The 22100-nt window shown below is 36.3% G+C and overlaps 2 protein-coding genes across 2 annotated transcripts; both read right to left on the bottom strand.

Annotated features, from left to right (window-relative positions):
- Positions 1-2958: 2958 nt before the first annotated feature.
- Positions 2959-5642, bottom strand: LOC311077726 (uncharacterized protein). The gene is made up of 5 exons (XM_084106339.1): positions 5523-5642; positions 5021-5347; positions 3911-4180; positions 3614-3666; positions 2959-3526 (listed from the first exon to the last, which is right to left on the bottom strand). Exons 1-5 carry the CDS (start codon positions 5560-5562, stop codon positions 3164-3166), a joined length of 1053 nt encoding a protein of 350 aa, XP_083962465.1. The 5' UTR covers positions 5563-5642; the 3' UTR covers positions 2959-3163.
- A 1415-nt stretch (positions 5643-7057) lies between these two features.
- On the bottom strand, positions 7058-18608 carry LOC311068300 (protein CD300H-like). The gene is made up of 5 exons (XM_084090657.1): positions 18478-18608; positions 17979-18302; positions 13593-13728; positions 7436-7488; positions 7058-7353 (listed from the first exon to the last, which is right to left on the bottom strand). The coding sequence occupies exons 1-4, from the start codon at positions 18515-18517 to the stop codon at positions 7470-7472; spliced, it is 519 nt and encodes a 172-aa protein (XP_083946783.1). The 5' UTR covers positions 18518-18608; the 3' UTR covers positions 7058-7353; positions 7436-7469.
- Positions 18609-22100: the final 3492 nt, after the last annotated feature.

The raw sequence follows: 22100 nt of genomic DNA, 5'->3' as shown, positions 1-22100 counted from the left end.
CAATTTGCCACATCAAAGTCCGCACATGAATCATCATCTCTTCAACTCTCTAAAGTTGCTTCTGACATATCATCCATTTCTTCACTTTGCCCATCACACGTCTCATTATCCTGTACTAGACCACCACAAACATCACTCTTACCAACATCACTAGGCCTACTACAACCTCAGCATCAGTGACAATATTTTCAGAAACATTTGGCCTTACCTCGGTATTCGTATCTGCCTTTTCAGGTTGATGCGGTGTACTTTCCTTCACAATCTGCGGCCTTTCAGATGTTTCAGTTGGGCCTTCCTCTTCAGTATTACGCGCTTTACGCGGGCAGGTGAAACGTTTATGACCAATATCCCCGCATTCGAAGCAACACAAAGTCTCCGTACTAGCGTACACCATATACGAACTCTCTCCGTGAGATATCCGAAAAGATACATCAAGCGTTTTAGTGGGAGAACTCAAGAACATGTAAACGTGTCTCCTGAAAGATAGCACGTGTTTCAGTGCGGCGTATTTACAACCTAGCGGAATCTCTTTAATAGCGCCGGCAATTTTTCCAAATCTAATCAACTCTTTAATAATACTCTCATTACCGACGAATGGGGGCACGTTAGAGATTACAATTTTCGTTGCCGGTGCCGACAACGGTGTAATAGGCACATACATTCATTGATCCATATTCCGCTTTCAATCAAGTTTTTTACTTGATTTTCATTTTTCAAAAAGACGACGACTGCCTTATTCATTCTAGAAGCAGAACTAATATTTCCATTGCCAACCTTGGCTCCTACAGCAAGGAGAACATCCTCAATAGAGGTATTCGCCTCCGACGCACACCTGAAACCATTCCGGAGGGTGAGAGGCGACGTTCCCCCCGCAGGGGTAGACATACTGCCTCTCACACACACACACACACACACCACGCGATATAACCTTAAACCAGAGGTGCCCAATCCTGCTCCTGCCGATCGACTGTCCTGCACAGTTCATCTCCAACCCTAATCAAACACACCTGCCTTTAATTTTCAAGTGATCCTGAAGACCTTAATTGGTTGCTTCATGTGTGTTTGATTAGGGTTGGAGATGAACTGTGCAGGACAGTCGATCGGCAGGAGCAGGATTGGGCACCCCTGCCTTAAACCTACCCTAAAACCTAGAAACGTGCTCGGAGATGTGAAAGAAAACACCTCATAAGAGAAAGAGAAAAAAAAAATAATAATAAAGAAGGAAACTTCAAAAAACAAAAAAAATCAGCTTGAAAAAAAGCAAACGCTCTTTGCGAGAGATAGAGATAGAGAGAGAGAGAGAGAGAGAGAGAGAGAGAGATTAATAAATCGAGAAGTGAAACTAATACTTCACACATGCTTCATCTGACAGTGACATCTGATGGAAACACAAACAAACAGCAACTGGCATGGTAATGGATGTGGCAATGTTTATGTATTTGGTCTAAGAGTAATAGATCTGCTACACTGCTTCTGTTGATTGTTGCTGCTACTGCCAATACATTCACAGACATGCTGTTGCAGAAAATATAACATACATGAAATGACCCCCCAACAAAGCAGGAGACACAATAAATAGACAATACACACCAAGACAACCTCTCCTGGTCAGACAATACCACAGCTACTGTCAAAAAGGCCCAGCAGCGTACTTTCTGTGTGTCCTAAAGAAGAACAATCTATGTAGGAAACTGTAGTTTTGGATAAAGCAGCCAGAGAGAAACTATTGTTTCAATCAAGGGTCAAGAGACCAACTAAAGCAAACACTGATCTCCATCATGGTGACTACACACTTTATTATTTTCAATAAAACATCAACAACTAAATATCTGTTAATTCTCAACAATAATTTTTGAGCATGTATGAAATAAATACAGTAATGTTAAACTGGTTTGTAAACCGTATTCACACTCAGTGTGGCTGGAAGTCAGTTGTAGTTCTTGTGTTTCTCTTTTTCTTTTTTTTTTCCTTCAGTGATTCTGCTTATCATGTGTTTATCAGTGTCTGAATAGTGAATGAGGGTATAGGGTGTGATCTGGAACACAGTCTCTGAGTGTCGACTTCGATCGCTGTTAATTCACAGTATATTCCTGTAGGCCATTTTCTCAAAAACGACAAATATAACCCAGAATGCATTGTTTTCTACGGTATATTACTGTTTTAATGGAAAATGGCATGATACTGTCAGAATTTGGCCTTTTTTTACAGCAAGAGTTAACAGTGTATATAAATGTAACGAATTACAAATTATTTACATCTTTCAGTTTTAATAAATAAGTGAATTTGGATTAATAAAACTCACAATCTGTTGCGTTTTCTGACATTCAAACGAATGACGTGAATGAATGATGTTTGCGCAGAAAGAACATAAGAGTTTTCTGTTAGAACGGTGCCGTGTTAGCGGCCCCTAGGTTAATAACTAATGATCTTTGCTATGGAAGTGAATCAATCAAAACTAACTTTAGCTGGACAATGACTTTATTCTGTAATAAAGTTACATACAATATCTGTTACTGTAAATTCCTATTATCACTGTAAAGCCGCTTTGGAACCATCTACATTGTTAAAAGTGCTATATAAATGAAGGTGAATTGACTTGACATATGAAACAAATCAGATCAAAACCTGCTGGAAACCACAAACAAATGAAAGTGAAACTTATAAAGGAGAAATTGAAGTGCGAGTCTCAAGCGGCTCCCTCTAGTGTTCAGGTGATGTTCAGCACCACGGACAGCAGCTGATCTGCAGCAAATGACTGATTCATCACGACACACACACTCACTGTCTGTTCAGATGATCTTCTGTTCTCATCTGAATAACTGACCATCAAGAGCTGCGTATGACAATGAAACACATTACATAAATCAACAGAGCATTAATGATCATTAAGTGCTTCATCTGGACAGACTTGAGCTGCTTAGTTTGTAAGAACAAGAACGTTACTTTCCAATGAGATTTGATGTTAAAATAATAACTTTATTGCTGAAAAAGAACAATTATCTTTAGTTATACACAAATACATATTTTTTTCTTAAGTATATTGAGCAAATAACAATCTGAAAACGGTCAATCACTCCGTAACATGTATTAAACAGTAGCGTAAACTGTATTGGTATCAGAGGGGTTTATGGGAAGGCCTAATTGTGGTGTAGCATAAACTGTTTTAATAAACAGTGTTACAAGAATCAGAGGGGTTTGTGGGTAATTGTGGATTTGCATAAACAGTGTTACAAGAATCAGAGGGGTTTGTGGGTAATTGTGGATTTGCATAAACAGTGTTACAAGAATCAGAGGGGTTTGTGGGTAATTGTGGATTTGCATAAACAGTGTTACAAGAATCAAAGGGGTTTGTGGGTAATTGTGGATTTGCATAAACAGTGTTACAAGAATCAGAGGGGTTTGTGGGTAATTGTGGAGTAGCATAAACAGTGTTACAAGAATCAGAGGGGTTTGTGGGTAACTGGGTGGTTTTGCAGTCAGTGTGAAGTCTGGCGTCTTTGATCTCCTCGTACAGCGGTTGAGGAACCTGAGAACAGAAAGAGAAATTATTTACAGCTTTTGATGAAGGTCGTTCATTCAGACACATTCTTATCAACAATTTGACTTTACACACCGCTTCACTGTTTTCTGTTCCAGGTTCAGATATTTTAAAGGCTGAATCGGGGTCTGTAAAACAAATATAGTACATTAAATATAGTCATAAATAATTACAATAATAATTCACATTGATTCTAAATATATCAGTCTTGCATTGACTAGTTGTGACCAGCAGGGGGAAGCAACATCTTTCTATTCACTCATTCCACAGACAACAATGTAATTGACTGGCAAACAACTATACACATTATCCTGACAAATAAATGACTATGATAAACTTCTAAACTTCTGAAAACATTGTTAGCTGGTTTACCTCGAGTCTGATGCTTCTTGTAGAGAGTAACTATACATAACATTAATCCAGTGATGAGCAGAAGCAGAACCACAGTCACACCGATGATCAGAGATGAAGATGATGATGGTGGTGATGAAGATGGTGAAAATGATGATGATGATGGTGGAGATGATGATGATGATGGTGAAGATGATGATGATGGTGAAGATGATGATGGTTTAGATGATGATGATGATGGTGGTGAAGATGATGAAGAAGATGCCAAAGGTGGTGGTGTTGTGTTTTTGTCTAAAAATAGAGAAAAGCACTTGTTGTGACAAACAGTATGAACATTCTCAAGCTCTAAAACATACAAACTTTTTAAAACTTAAAAACTGTACGTCTTCCAAGCCACCTGCGATGTAGCTACCGTACCTCTTTTATTCATTTGTTAAATGCTCATGTTAAACAAGCTGTTTTTGAAATAAAGCTGTTTTTATTTTTCATTGATGACTGATTATTACAGTGTTCGAACATAGACCTATAATTCATTGTAATTGACCTAAATGTTTTTAGACAATTTTTCAATGAGGAGGAGTAAGCTTGTATATAATAACTGTATTTGACAATGTTAATGTGTTTGTTCTTGGCGTAATAGATCTGCTACACTGCTGCTACTGTAGAGCAAGCCCAGAGACTCTCTCCTGCCAATACACTCACAGACGTGCTGCTACTGCACATGTAACATACATGAAATAACCCCAGGAGACAAGACATGAGGAAAGGCCAGAGTCCTCCACTACACACACACACACACACACATCTTTTCCCAGTAGTTAAAGGCTGTACAGTCAATGTCACAGTAGCTCAGCTTTACCCAGACGCTCTACATTAGAGAATGGAGCACAGTTGTGTAACAGCTGATGCACAGGATGATGGGAGAAAGAGACAATACAACCTGTAGCTGAAAAATGAAGTGATTTTATAATTTATTAACTTTGCACCAATGAAACTGTTATTTCCCTGTTTATTACTGTGAAGCTGCTTTGAAAAAATATTATGGCCTTATTTTATTTGATGACCAATTTTCCTGTTCCCTTGTAGTTCATTTCTCCTACAGGTACACTTCTAATAAATAAAAGCACTTACCCAGTTTAACCAGCAACATAATCTCTGAATAGACATCAGTCAATAGCTTAGCCCTCCTCACACCACACCAGTATTGGCCTTCATCCTCTGTTCTCAGATCAGTGATGGTGACGGTGAAAACTCTGGCCGTCGTGTCGTCAGTCAAAGAGAATCTCTCGTCTTTAGCTGGAGATCCTGATTCAACCATGATGTTTTTATTTCTATATTTACACTCCCCTTTACAAAAATACTTTGAATATGATTTATATCCAGATTTATATGAGCATCTGATGTCAACTCTCTCTCCTCTGTATCCAGTAATTGTCTGTGGAGCTCCAACAACAACAGCTGAAAACACAAATATCATTATATAGAGCTGTTATGTGTGAGCAAGAGACATAAGCAGGCCAGAATAATAACTGACAAATATCATCCATATGAGTCTGATAATCATGTGATAACAGAGGAAAAACAAGAGAAGATGTCAAACTCTGTGTAAAAGAGCTGAGAGTCTCAAACTCACCTGTACAGATGCTGGAAAAGAGCAGCAGGACGTCCAACATGATGAAATTTGACAAGCGTTTCGCTTAAATAAAAGACCAAATTCTGTGTGACAAACGTTACTGTCGCTCTCTTCCGTACTGAGTGAACAATGTGGCGTCAGCAACTAATATATATTTCCTTCCTCTTCTGTCTCTCTAACCACATCAGCTCTACACGACATCTTAAAAGAGCTCATTTACTCTGACAAACAGCACATGCTTTGTTATATGAATGTCATATTTTTTTAAATCAAAATCAGAACTAAGATAAGGTTATTATTTGTATATTTTTAGGTTTTGTAACTGAGTTTCGGTTTATTTTGAGTTTTAATCCTAATTCTTCCCATTAAGCAAAAGTATGTCCAAAAGACGTCTTTTCAATGTATTCGACACAAAAGCGTACGTTGAAAAGAGTTCTGCACATCCAATACAAGGCTAAAAACTAGTTCAAATTTGGTAATTGTGGACATATTTTTATATTTAGACAATTTATATTATGTTATATTACAATTTATACAAACAAACACTCTCAGGATTCATTCATTTTAAACGTATGTTTATTTCAGTGTATTTGCATTCATTCATCCATTTGTAACTGCAAAGCAACTCTTTAGAAAGTGTGTGTTTGTCCAAAAATCATTAACATTTTTTTTTAAAAATCCACTCACACATTTAGACACCTTAGCATCTGTAATTCACACATCTTTGGATCATTAGAGAAACCAGATCTGAAGGAAAGACTTTCTTGCTTTGAGGAGACAGTGTTTCCCACTGAGCCATTTGTGCTCCTCTTAATCGCATTAATATTTACAGAATATTTCTGTCAGACGTCTACAGAACTTCTTATTGAGAATTACCAGGTTTCAGGTTTAAATGATTGTCAAACCCTCTATTCGCCTATTGTCTTTGTGGAGTCATTTGAAACAATAGATGAATAACAGAGCATTACTCTAACTCGCTTGCTGCTGAAATCAGCCCGAATACACACCTGTAATAAAATAAAAATAAAATAATCAAACTTGGAAAATGATAAAGATGTCATTGCTGTTGAAAATATAAGCTAACATTGGGATCTGAATTCATTTAACATTATACACAAAATTACTAAGAATTGCAAAGAATTTACTTCATTTCAGTTTTAATGTCATTTTGATAAATAAGTGAATTCGCATTAATAAACTCACAATCTGGTTTTGCATGAATGACATATGAAACAAATCAGATCAAAACCTGCTGGAAACCACAAACAAATGAAAGTGAAACTTATGAAGGAGAAATTGAAGTGCGAGTCTCAAGCGGCTCCCTCTAGTGTTCAGGTGATGTTCAGCACCACGGACAGCAGCTGATCTGCAGCAAATGACTGATGCATCACGACACACACACTCACTGTCTGTTCAGATGATCTTCTGTTCATTACATAAATCAACAGAGCATTAATGATCATTAAGTGCTTCATCTGGACAGACTTGAGCTGCTGAGTTTGTAAGAACAAGAACGTTACTTTCCAATGAGATTTGATGTTAAAATAATAACTTTATTGCTGAAAAATAACAATTATCTTTAGTTATACACAAAAACATAAAACATTTTAAGTATATTGAGCAAATAACAATCTGAAAATGGTCAATCACTCCGTAACATGTATTAAACAGTAGCGTAAACTGTATTGGTATCAGAGGGGTTTATGGGTAGGCCTAATTGTGGAGTAGCATAAACAGTGTTACAAGAATCAGAGGGTATTATGGGTAACTGGGCGCTTTTGCAGTCAATGTGAAGTCTGGAGTCTTGATTCTCGTACAGCATTTGATGAACCTGAGAAAGAGAAATTATTTACAGCTTTTGATGAAGGTCGTTCATTCAGACACATTCTTATCAACAATTTGACTTTACACACCGCTTCACTGTTTTCTGTTCCAGGTTCAGATATTTTAGAGGCTGAAACGGGGTCTGTAAAACAAATATAGTAATATAGTAATGATGATGATAATAATAATAATAATAATAATAATAATAATAATTATAATAATAATTGACATTTAATAATAATAATAATAATAAGTAATACAATTTCACAGTGACACGCAAGGTATCAGACTTGTACAGGTTTCACAGTGCATTGACTAGTTGTGACCAGCAGGGGGAAGCAACATCTTTCCATTCACTCATTCCACAGACAACAATGTAGTTGACTGGCAAACAACTATAAACATTATTATGACAAATGTAGCGTATGGACAGGACTCATGATTACTTGTCATTATAAATTTTAAGGAAGCTTTTAACCCTTAAACTCATAATTGTAAATTAGAGTATGGCGCCATGAGTCTGGACTGAATTGATCTCTTTTGACACGTTTGCTACCAAGTGATGCTTAACAGAGAACATCTCAGAACTCGAGGAGATGGTTTCAAAGAGATCCCTATCTGCTCACATCGCTCTCTCTCCAAGCCAGAGACCCAGGTGGCCAGGAGATCTCCACACACTCACACATACACACACACACAAACAAACATCCCTTCGCATTTAATTCCGAATACAAGTGATTCAGAATTTGTAGGTGACGTATTAAAGCACGCATGTTGATTAGTTTTGTGTTATTCTATAGTGTGATTCTCTAGTGTGTAGTTTTGAATTCTAGTGGGTATTTTAAGAATGATACACTATATTTGTCTTGTACTCTACCTCCTGCTAGACCATAAAATTTTATGGTCCTAACGGAATGTCAGCAAGCCAGGAATCTCACTGAGATTCTGGCAGAAGAGCAGAATTAACGTGTTCATCCTAGATATTTTATATGCACTGTTAGACCTTACCGGTTTTTTTTACAGTAAAATACTGGCAACACTGTTGCCAGTAAAATACTGTTAATTGTACAGTTCTTTACTGTAATCTAGTTTGTTTCTGTAAAAATGCACTAAATTATAGTTAACTAATTACACTTGCAGAAACCGACTGCCTTAAATTGACCAACTGTCATTTAAATGTATTAACTAAAATGTATAATGCATTAATAATGTGAGTAAAGTATTACTGTGAACTTCTTTTATTTGAGACCACTAAAAAACTATTGTACATAAAGAGATTTCCACTGGATCAGCAACTACACAGTCACCACCTGTTAAATAAAGCAACATGCAGCATATCATCAATGTTTGTAGATCTTCTCCTGGACTGAAGCACAGGCTCTACTCTTCTGCACAATGGTGACCCAAAAAATACATTTTACAGTAAACTACTGGCAACAGTGTTGCCAGTATAAACCTGATTTATAACTTACAGTTTATTACTGTTAAAATACATTTTGTGGGTGTGTCTTTTTTATCTTACACAGTTAACCCTTTCAACCCCTCAGGGAAATCCACACTACGAGTAAAAAGTAACGATGCAGTGAGATAATTAAGGGAATATGTAAGTGATTGTAAGCAGAATCACTGAAGAAAAGAGAAACACAAGAACAGAAAATAGAGAAACACAATAACTACGACTGACTTCCAGCCATTACACATTATTACACTTATTATTAACCAGTATGACTTTATTTCTGTCATACATCTACAGAAGTTGTTATTGAGATGTTTAATTGAAAATGTTTGGTTTGAAGTTACCATTATAGAGATTAGTGCTTGCTTTAGTTGGGATGCTGATGCTAAAACATTAGTTTTTCTTTTGCTGCTTGAGCTGTGTTTTTGCAATTCACACTTGTGCACACACAGTTTATGAATGACTGCAGTTATAATGATTATGATGACAAAATCATCATATTGCCTGTTCATTCACTAAGGAATTCATTCTCACTTATTCAGAGTTTAATCTTCAATCAAAAGTGTTACATTACCACCACTGTGAAAACACAGCAATAAGATACAATGACTCTTTTTTTTTTAACACATGATGCATAACCAGAGAAACAGAGCTACACTGTGTTTTAGAATCACAGAGATATCACAATTTAGCACATGAATCTCAACAATGGTGGCAATATTTCTTTTTTATTATTATTATTATTCATGCAGCAGTGCATGCTGGGAGTTTTATATTATCCTGGAACCCAGCATGCATTGCGACATGAAACTTTTCACCATTGTTGAGATTCATATGCTGATTGTTGATATCTGTGTGGGTCTCAGTCAAGCAGGAGTAAAATAAAATTGAATGCACTATATGATTACAATATTCTTCAGAAGACCTGATTACAGAAATATTGATTTTATTTAGTAGATTCACAGATATATGCTAAACATGAGATAACTATAATTTCAATGACTATATACAGGAAAAATCTGAAAATCAGGCATGTCCAGGATGATTGTGACATCGTCACAAAATAATAAAAACACCTGATCATCTTCCTCTTGACTCTTTCTTGCCATAACAAATGTGTTTTATAAACTCACTGTTACAGCAGCCAGAGAGAGATGAAAGGTAAGAAGTCCAGGGACAAGAGACCAACTAAAGCAAATACTGATCTTCATCATGGTGACAACAAATTTTATTAATAACTAAATCTCTGTTAATTCTCAACAAGAACTTTTGTACATGTATGAAAGAAATAATCGTAAACTGGTTTGTAAACTGGTTTCACACTCAGTGTGGCTGGAAGTCAGTTGTAGTTTTTGTGTTCCTCTTTTTTCTGTTCTTGTTTCTATGTCCTTCAGTGATTCTGCTTATCAGGTGTTCATCAGTTTCTCAATTCACTCACTTCTTTTCATTCAAGTGGACTATATTAGTGAACTAGGGAATAGTGAAGGAGGGTATAGGGTGTGATTTGGAAAACAGCCTCTGAGTGTCGATTTTGAGCACTGTTAATTCACAGTATATTCCTGTAGGCTAGTTTTATTTTCTACGGTATATTACTGTTTTAATGGAAAATGGTATAATATTGTCAGAATTTTACAGCAAGGGTTAACAGTGTGGTTATACATGTAGAAAATAAAAGTAGCCTACAGGAATATACTGTAAATTAACAGTGCTCAAAGTCGACACTCAGAGGCTGTTTTCACAATTACACCCTATACCCTCATTCACTATTCCCTACATTAGTTCACTAATATAGTCCACTTGAATGAAAAGAAGTGAGTGAATTGAGACACTGATGAACACCTGATAAGCAGAATCACTGAAGGACAGAGAAACAAGAACAGAAAAAAGAGAAACACAAGAACTACAACTGACTTCCAGCAACACTGAGTGTGAAACCAGTTTACAAACCAGTTTACGATTATTTCTTTCATACATGTACAAAAGTTCTTGTTGAGAATTAACAGAGATTTAGTTATTAGTTATTATAAAGTTTGTTGTCACCATGATGGAGATCAGTATTTGCTTTAGTTGGTCTCTTGTCCCTGAACTTCTTACCATTCATCTCTCTCTGACTGCTGTAACGGTGAGTTTATAAAACACATTTGTTATGGCAAGAAAAAGTCAAGAGGAAGATGATCAGGTGTTTTTATTTATTTGTGATGATGTCACAACAATCATCCTGGACATGCCTGATTTTCAGATTTTTCCTGTACATAATCATTGAAATTATAGTTATCTCATATTTAGCATATATCTGTGAATCTACTAAATAAAATCAATATTTCTGTAATCAGGTCTTCTGAAGAATATTGTAATCATATAGTGCATTCAATTTTATTTTACTCCTGCTTGGCTCAGACACACACAGACATCAACAATCAGCACATGAATCTCAACAATGGTGAAAAGTTTCATGTCGCAATGCATGCTGGGTTCCAGGATAATATAAAACTCCCAGCATGCACTGCTGCATGAATAATAATAATAATAAAAAAGAAATATTGCCACCATTGTTGAGATTCATGTGCTAAATTGTGATATCTCTGTGTTTCTAAAACACAGTGTAGGTCTGTTTCTCTGGTTATGCATCATGTGTTTAAAAAAAATGAATCATTGTAATTTATTGTTGTGGTTTCACAGTGGTGGTAATGTAACACTTTCGATTGAGGATTAAACTCTGAATAAGTGAGAATGAATTCCTTAGTGAATGAACAGGCAATATGATGATTTTGTCATCATAATCATTATAACTGCAGTCATTCATAAACTGTGTGTGCACAAGTGTGACTTGCAAAAACACAGCTCAAGCAGCAAAAGAAAAACTAATGTTTTAGCATCAGCATCCCAACTAAAGCAAGCACTGATCTCTATAACGGTAACTTCAAACCAAACATTTTCAATTAAACATCTCAATAACAACTTCTGTATGACAGAAATAAAGTCATACTGGTTAATAATAAGTGTAATAATGTGTAATGGCTGGAAGTCAGTCGTAGTTATTGTGTTTCTCTATTTTCTGTTCTTGTGTTTCTCTTTTCTTCAGTGATTCTGCTTACAATCACTTACATATTCCCTTAATTATCTCACTGCATCGTTACTTTTTACTCGTAGTGTGGATTTCCCTGAGGGGTTGAAAGGGTTAACTGTGTAAGATAAAAAAGACACACCCACAAAATGTATTTTAACAGTAATAAACTGTAAGTTATAAAACAGGTTTATAGTTTACTGTAAAATTTATTTTTTGGGTCACCATTGTGCAGAAGAGTAGAGCCTGTGCTTCAGTCCAGCAGAAGATCTACAAACATTGATGATTTGCTGCATGTTGCTTTATTTAACAGGCGGTGACTGTGTGGTTGCTGATCCAGTGGAAATCTCTTTATGTACAATAGTTTTTTAGTGGTCTCAAATGAAAGAAGTTCACAGTAATACTTTGCTCACATTATTAATGCATTATAAATTTTAGTTAATACATTTAAATGACAGTTGGTCAATTTAAGGCAGTCGGTTTCTGCAAGTGTAATTAGTTAACTATAATTTAGTGCATTTTTACAGAAACAAACTAGATTACAGTAAAGAACTGTACAATTAACAGTATTTTACTGGCAACAGTGTTGCCAGTATTTTACTGTAAAAAAACCCGGTAAGGTCTAACAGTGCACTGAAGAAATATGTAAACCTGAATGTAATTTCCCCTTTTCATGATTGTTCTTCTATGTGAATGTGGTTTTGTATTCTTGTAAACCTTAATGCTTTAGAGGTGCACACTGTGGTGAGATCATAGATGTGTCATGTTGGTCTTTCTAAAGTCCAATCTTCATCCCCACGTGTCAATGTACATCACATTGTGGGGTAATCTTATTCAGGTTGTTAGTTTAACCTTTAAGCTTATTTTTACAGAATAAGAATCTATCTCGACGTGTACCTTCGAAACATATCTAATTCGGTATCCACTTAAAGCTCTCCTTGTACTGAAACCAAATATATGCATTAGGCTCTGGTAAAATGTATTATACTAGGTTTAACATCGGTTAGAGTGTAATTGATCAAATAATAACGCTGCCATAAAACATGCAAATTAAACTGAGAACCAAGACAAAGAAAGTTTTTCCCGCTCGGAATGTCACTTTCCAATTGGCCTGACCCTCCACAGGAGGAGTGCTTGTCCATCCTAGAAAAAGCGAAACACACTCTGTGTTCCTCTCTTGTTCCTTAGTCTTGTCATCCTTGTACTCGTCTCGTCTTCTCCTCATTTTATTTTACTTAAACTTTGTTTTGTTTTTAGTCGTAACTCCGACTTCTTGTTTTAATAGTCTAGCGTTCATTCACTTACACCTCAAAGTGAAACGAACTTAAATCAAGTCTTAGCAACTCGCACGTGAACCGTTTGAATCTCGCGCAACTGCGCGCGCTCAGGAAGAATCCAAAGAACGCTTCAAACGGACACGCAAGCATCGGCTACTCGCCGTCCCATCTCAACCACAAGGTTTTCAATGCAAATATTTTTGATCTCTTACCAAGATTTGAATGCGTATTACATTTACCTGTTTAAGGTGATTTTGATACTTTGCTGGTTCTCAGGGCTATACATTGTGATTTGTTTACTAGGCCTATTCGGCAATCTGCTGTTTTTCCTTTTCCTATATTTGAGCTGGTGTTCTTACACAAATAAATGACTATGATAAACTTCTAAATTTCTGAAAACATTGTTAGCTGGTTTACTTCGCTTCTTGTAGAGAGTAACTATGCATTACATGAATCCAATGATGAGCAGAAGCAGAATCGCAGTCACGCCGATGATCAGAGACGAAGATGATGAAGATGATGAGGATGATGATGGTGGTGAAGATGATGAAGAAAATGCCAAAGGTGGTGGTGTTGTGTTTTTGTCTAAAAATAGAGAAAAGCATTCTTTGTGACAAACATGTACATTCTCAAGCTCAAAAACTCCAGAAACCCCATACATTTTCCTTTTTGTAAATGGAAAATCTTGATAAACTTTGACTTTTATAAACCTCAAGTTTATTGAGAACTACATGAGGCAAAAATCCTGCCTATGATCATACTACACCTTCAGTTATAAATATCATACAACACAACCAGGGATTATATAAATACTTACATACAGTATGTCTCTAGAACAGACACTCAAAACACGCTTTTCCATTTCTTTAAGACACTGTAGCTCATTGTTCTTGTTTAGGGGAATGTTTTGTTGCAGGTGTTTTGGTTCTGCTCTGCCTGTGCTTATCATTTGACCCAGTTTCCCAGTGTGTCTGATTAATGATTCCATTCACCTGTCCTGTTAATTATCTCATTAGTTCTTGTGTATTTATTCTCCCTGTTTGGTTCTGTTCTTTGTCTGGTGTCGTACCCAGAAAGCAACCAACCATCAAAAAATTGTTAAATCAATGTTTATGTGTCAACGTTAACCACACTGAATCAACATCACTTCTGCACCTGACAATTAATGTTGAAAAAATGTCTTCATTGAATCAATGTTATGATGTTGGTTAAACATCATTGTTACCATCTACAGCCTCACTATCAGAATCATCCATTGCACTATGTTCAGTTTCATCAGCTTGTTTATCCATCACCACTTTATCACTTTTTTTCCTTGGGGATTTCCTGACACGTTTCCTCTTACTAGGAGGAGCTTTAAACAAAGCCTCATCCTTTTCAAAGTCAGTATTATTCTCCTCAGCTAAAATACATTCAGCTGCAGCTGTAACAATATCAGTTATCACAATAGTTTCACTTTCAATCTCATTTTCTGTACTTTCCACACCTCCTGAAACAACATCCCTACTTTCCTCATGCTCAACCCCTCTAACATCAACGTGTTTGGTGTTTTAAGCCCCCAACGGTGCCTTCCAGGCAGCGAGGGGATGGGTAGGTTTAAGGTTGAGGGTAGGGTTAGCTGCCTCTAAGGAGCCATTGGGGGCTTAAAACACCACCGAGCAACATCAACAGTCCTGTTGGTATCACCCCCCTCTTTTTGCACATTCATCGTTACATTGTCAGCGCTAGTCTGCTCCACATTACTGCTACCGGCATTTTCATTTGTCAACAAGCCAGCACCCGCTCCTTCAGCCCTCCCAGGGCACACTCGTTTGGGTTGACCTGCTTTGCCACAATCAAAACACTTCATTGTATCAGAAGATGCAAAAATAACATAATCAAATCCATCAATTCGAAATTTGAACACCACATTCATGTCATCTTCGCCGCTGTTCAAAATCATAAATACTTGCTGTCTAAAACAAACAACATGCTTGAGCAACCAAGCGGTATTTTTTTTTCATTTGCGACATTATTTTGCCATGCCTAGACAACTCTGTTGTTAATAACTCGTCCTTAATGAAAGGCGGAACGTTTGAGATGATAATTCTTTTTGCGGGATGAATCAACGGTACAACAGAAACTAGCGTATCTTGGATCACAACTCCACTCTGAACAACACTATTCACTTTCTCTATGGCGTCCAAAAAAACAACCACAGCGCTATTCATTCAGGATGCAGAGACAGTGCTCTCATAACCGACAGCCTTCCCAACAGCCAAAGCACAATCTTCCACTGAACAATTAAAAGCAGGCAGTATTTTAACGCCATGCCTTCGTGAAATTTGGTCAAAACTTTGACCGGGTGCCGCCGGCGCCAATATTAACCAACTGCAGAACCGCAGAACCATACAGTATGTCATAGCAGTGTGAGGATGACAGCGCCAGCCTAACAGTCTGATGCCGGAAGTGGGCGGGGTAAAAGCATCTAAGGGGTGGAGATGGGTAGGTTTAAAGGTGGGTTTAGGGATCAGGGGGTGGAGATGGGTAGGTTTAGGGGTGGGTTTAGGGGTCAGGGGGTGGAGATGGGTAGGTTTAGGTATGGTATATGTAAGGTGGATATGTATGGTATGCGGTTCCGGCATCAGACTGTTAGGCTGGCGCTGTCGTCCTCACACTGCTACACAGCAAAATCCCCAGTGTTAAATCAACACTGCTCAGAGCAAATATGGTCCCACTCTACAGAGTGTTAAAATAACACTGAAGCAGTGTTAAAGTTAATGAGATAATTAAGTGATTAATTGAGTGATGATTGAACATTAGTGATGAACACCTGCAGTTAACAAGCAGAATCACTGAAGGAAAGAGAAACACAAGAACTACAACTGACTTCCAGTCACAGTCACATTACATCAGATGAAGATAAAAGAAGACATTAAATCTGTGAAGATCTCAGGAGAGGAGGATTAAACAACTCCACAAACAGCATTACCAGCTTCACTTATTACTAACCAGACTGACTTTATTTCTGTCATATGTCTATGAACAGAGGTTTAGATGTTGATGTTTTAAAATATTTGGCCACCATTATGGTGATCGGTGTTTCCTTTAATTGGGCAGTTTGAATCTTGGCATTTTAAGTACAATTTTGGTCTTTGTAACAGTATTTATCAAAGTACATAATTTGTTATAAAGAATGCCAAAAACAAAGGTGTTCAGGTGGTGTACTTTTCATTATTATAAAGTAGAGTGAGTTTATAATAATGAGTTTATAATAATTATTGAGTTTTTAATAATTACCCTAATCATAAGTTGTAATTTGTTATTAAAAAATAGCTTACACCTTTCTTGATACAGAGCAGACATTTTTATTTTTATATACAATGTTGATTTTTTTTGGAAAATTATTATTTTCTTTTATTTTGATTTTTTTTAGGAACAAACAGACATCAAGAAGCAGCATATGAATCTCAACAATGGTGACATGCTTCATGCTGCAATGCATGCTGGGAGCCAAGCGTTTTATACTATGGTGCCTCCCAGAATGCATTGCGGCATAAAAAGCATGTCACCATTGTTGAGATTCATATGTGGATTCTTGATGTCTGTGTGTTTGTCCAAAGATTACTTTCCCAATAATTAAAAAAAAAAAAAAAAAAAAAAAAAAAAAAAAATTCAGCTTGATGCCTGATCTGAAGAAAGAAGTCAATGTTAATAAAAATATATATTAATAACAAATAACCACTTTCAGTCAATGGTAAAATTTGTAAACTTTATGATGTTGAAAACTATAGGTTTATCACCTGACTGTCTTTGATTCTGGCTTTCCTTGCAACAAATTATGTGTTTTAATAAACACTGTTACAAAGACCATAAACACCCATAAGAAGTCAAGAGTCAAATTGCACAACTAAAGGCAACACTGTTCACCATAATGGTGATTTTTTAATGGTGATTTTAAAACATCAACATCTAAACCTCTGTTAATTCTCAAACAGAACTGTAGACGTCTGCCAGAAATAAAGTCAGTCTGGTTAGTAATAAGTGAAGCTGGTAATGCTGTTTGTGGAGTTGTTTAATCCTCCTCTGCTGAGATCTTCACAGATTGAATCTCTTCGTTTTATCTTTAGTTGATTTAATCTAAGGCTGTGACTAAAAGTCAGTTGTAGTTCTTGTGTTTCTCTTTCCTTCAGTGATTCTGCTTGTTAACTGCAGGTGTTCATCACTAATGCTCAATCATCACTCAATTAATCACTTAATTATCTCATTAACTTTAACACTGCTTTAGTGTTACTTTAACACTCTGTAGAGTGGGACCATATTTGCTCTGAGCAGTGTTGATTTAACACTGGGGATTTTGCTGAGTATGACGTATGGTTCTGTGGTTCTGCAGTGAGACCTATCTCGCCAGCGCCACCATAGCAACCCGTCCAACGCCGGCCGACGGCGTCCTCTTACTTTATACTTCACACAATAACTATTCCTTCTACAAAATTATATCAATATTTTAAAACAATCAACACTAAACACTTATAAAAAGACAGTGTGGGGAAAAACAGGAATAGAAGAAGAAAAAAGCTCACTCTCATCACATCAGCATTCTCACTCACACGCTCCTCACAACACTCATTCAGCACATGCGCACGAGACGAGAGAGAGAGAGAGGGCTCAGACTGTGTTCACACTGCACTGATGGAGTCGTAGAGGACGAGCTGCACTGAGACAGACAGACAGAGAGAGAGAGAGAGAGTATAAATACAAATTTACACTTGGGGGAACAATTCTTAATCATGTCACCTGTTATAATTATTTGGGTCTGACACTTAGGTACACTTCTAATAAATATAAGCACTTACCCAGTTTAACCAGCAACAAAATCTCTGAATAGTCATCAAAAATAATCCTCTCCACACCACACCAGTATTGTCCTTCATCCTCTGTTCTCAGATCAGTGATGGTGACGGTGAAAACTCTGGCCGTCGTGTCGTCAGTCAGAGAGAATCTCTCGTCTTTAGCAGGAGATCCTGATTCAACCATGATGTTTTTAAATCCAATGATGAGACACTCCCCTTTACACAAATACTTTGAATACGATTCATATCCAGATTTATATGAGCATCTGATGTCAACTCTCTCTCCTCTGTCTCCAGTAATTGTCTGTGGAGCTCCAACAACAACAGCTGAAAACACAAATATCATTATATAGAGCTGTTATGTGTGAGCAAGAGACATAAGCAGGCCAGAATAATAACTTACAAATATCATCCATATGAGTCTGATGATCATGTGATAACAGAGGAAAAACAAGAGAAGATGTCAAACTCTGTGTAAAAGAGCTGAGAGTCTCAAACTCACCTGTACAGATGCTGGAAAAGAGCAGCAGGACGTCCAACATGATGAAATTTGACAAGCGTTTCGCTTAAATAAAAGACCAAATTCTGTGTGACAAACGTTACTGTCGTTCTCTTCAGTACTGAGAGAACAATGTGCGTCAGCAACTAATATATATTTCCTTCCTCTTCTGTCTCTCTAACCACATCAGCTCTACACGACATCTTAAAAGAGCTCATTTACTCTGACAAACAGCACATGCTTTGTTATATGAATGTCATATTTTTTTAAATCAAAATCAGAACTAAGATAAGGTTATTATTTGTATATTTTTAGGTTTTGTAACTGAGTTTCGGTTTATTTTGAGTTTTAATCCTAATTCTTCCCATTAAGCAAAAGTATGTCCAAAAGACGTCTTTTCAATGTATTCGACACAAAAGCGTACGTTGAAAAGAGTTCTGCACATCCAAAACAAGGATAAAAACTAGTTCAAATGTGGTAATTGTGGACATATTTTTATATTTAGACAATTTATATTATATTATATTACAATTTATACAAACAAACACTCTCAGGATTCATTCATTTTAAACTTACACTGTAAAACCTAACAGTAATATTAACTAAATACAATTGAGTTCACAGCACTCATATATTACCGAAACTTGAATGACTGAAACAGAACTCAAACTGAATGAGTTATAGAACATTTCTAGATCCCAGAATGATAATTGTATAATTAAGTGATTAATTAAGTGATGATTGAGCATTAGTGATGAGCACCTGCTGTTAACAAGCAGAATCACTGAAGGAAAGAGAAACACAAGAACTACAACTGACTTCAGCCACAGCAAAATCAACTGGAGAGAAAAGAAGACATTAAATATCTCAAGATCTCAGCAGAGGAGGATTAAACAACTCCACGAACAGCATTACCAGCTTCACTTATTATTAACCACTTTGACTTTATTACTGCCATTCGTCTACAGAAGTTCTTATTAGAATTAACAAAGGTTTAGAAGTTGATGATTTGAGTTTCATTTAAGGTCACCATGATGGAGATCAGCGCTTACTTTAGTTGAGCTCTTGACCCTTGACTTTTGCACTTAAGATTTTCTTTGGTTGCTGTAATTGAGTGTTTATAAAACATATTTGTTATGGCACAAAAGCCAAGGAAAAGTCTGATCTGGTGTTGATGGTGCAGGATTGTTGATGACAATCAACATTTCGTGACTTGATTCACTGATTTCATTCAGAGTCTGATCTCTGATTAAAAGGGCAACATATTAGTTTCACTCAAAACTGTGATTCTACAGCATAAGAGCTAGCCAAGTTGAGACATCAGATAATATGAAGGATATTAAAAAATAGTTGTGCACAAAAAGTTTCACAGAAAAGGTATTGCATTATTAAGACTCACACAGACATCAAGAATCAGCATATGAATCTCAACAATGGTGACCATTAAAAAATGATGCATGCTGCGTACTAGCATAATACAAAACTTATCCATGGCTCCCAGCATGCATTGCGGCATAAATCATTTTTTAATGGTCACCATTGTTGAGATTCATATGCTGATTCGTGATGTCTGTGTAAGTCAGCATAAAAACATAGAGGTTTTTAAAATCTGTTAATCACAACAATGGGCCTTACGGCAGAATCAGTTCTATTATAATGAATAATACAAGTAATACGTCACCTATCTAATCAGAGATTAGGCTCTGGGAATGATCAGAGAATCAAGTCACTAAATGATGATTTTTATCATCTTAACACAACCACATGCTCATATTTTCTTTTGGCGTATGTGCCATAACAAATGTGTTTTATAAACACTCAGTTACGGCAGCCAGAGGAAAAACTGATGTTATAAAGTCAAGGGTCAAGAGCCCAACTAAAGCAAACACGGATCACTATCATGGTGTCTTTAAATAAAACTCAATAAATCATTATCATCTAACCCTCTGTTCATTCTCAATAACAACTTCTGTAGACGCATGACAAAAGTCAAACTGTTTAGTAATAAGTGAAGCTGGTAATGCTGTTTGTGTAATGGTTTAATCCTCCTCTGCTGAGATCTTTAGAGATTTAAACGTCTTTTATCTTGAGTTGATTTCATCTAAGGCTGTGGTTGGAAGTCAGTTGTAGTTCTTGTGTTTCTCTTTCCTTCATTGATTCGGCTTGTTAACAGCAGGTGTTAATCACTAATTCTCAATAATCACTTTATTAATCACTTAATTTATTGACTGCAATGTATATCTACTTTTAGTAAACTCAACTGAAATAAGTTCAGAGTACTCATAACTATTGTTTTTATAAACTTAATTGAATTGAGGCAATCAGTTTCCTCAAATGAAATGAGTTAGCTTAACTTGTTGGGTTTTACAATGAATTAAGGCAATCGGTGTCCTCAAATGTAATAAGTTAGCTTAACTTATTGAATTTGACTTTGTATTACTGTTTTAGTGGACTTGATTAAAATAAGTTCAGAGTACTCATAACTATTGTTTTTATAAACTTAATTGAATTAAGGCAATCGGTTTCCTCAAATGAAATGAGTTAGCTTAACTTGTTGGGTTTTACAGTGCATGTTTATTTCAGTGTATTTGCATTCATTCATCCATTTGTAACTGCAAAGCAACTCTTTAGAAAGTGTGTGTTTGTCCAAAAATCATTAACATTTTTTTTTTAAAATCCACTCACACATTTAGACAACTTAGCATCTGTAATTCACACATCTTTGGATCATTAGAGAAACCAGATCTGAAGGAAAGACTTTCTTGCTTTGAGGAGACAGTGTTTCCCACTGAGCCATTTGTGCTCCTCTTAATCGCATTAATATTTACAGAATATTTCTGTCAGACGTCTACAGAACTTCTTATTGAGAATTACCAGGTTTCAGGTTTAAATGATTGTCAAACCCTCTATTCGCCTATTGTCTTTGTGGAGTCATTTGAAACAATAGATGAATAACAGAGCATTACTCTAACTCGCTTGCTGCTGAAATCAGCCCGAATACACACCTGTAATAAAATAAAAATAAAATAATCAAACTTGGAAAATGATAATTCTGAAAAATGATAAATGATAATGTCATTGCTGTTGAAAATATAAGCTAACATTGGGATGAATTCATTTAACATTATACACAAAAATACTAACAATTGCAAAGAATTTACTTCATTTCAGTTTTAATGTCATTTTGATAAATAAGTGAATTTGCATGAATAAACTCACAATCTGTTGAGTTTTCCGACCTAGTTTTGCTTGAATGACATATGAAACAAATCAGATCAAAACTGTCTGGAAACCACAAACAAATGAAAGTGAAACTTATAAAGGAGAAATTGAAGTGCGAGTCTCAAGCGGCTCCCTCTAGTGTTCAGGTGATGTTCAGCACCACGGACAGCAGCTGATCTGCAGCAAATGACTGATTCATCGCGACACACACACTCACTGTCTGTTCAGACGATCTTCTGTTCTCATCTGAATAACTGACCATCAAGAGCTGCGTATGACAATGAAACACATTACATAAATCAACAGAGCATTAATGATCATTAAGTGCTTCATCTGGACAGACTTGAGCTGCTGAGTTTGTAAGAACAAGAACATTACTTTCCAATGAGATTTGATGTTAAAAT

Source organism: Abramis brama, assembly GCF_963993115.1.
Source record: "Abramis brama genome assembly, chromosome: 2".
NCBI classification, from domain to species: Eukaryota; Metazoa; Chordata; class Actinopteri; order Cypriniformes; family Leuciscidae; genus Abramis; species Abramis brama.
The sequence above is the reverse complement of the archived record's forward strand: the minus strand, read 5'-3'. Positions and strand labels throughout refer to the sequence as shown.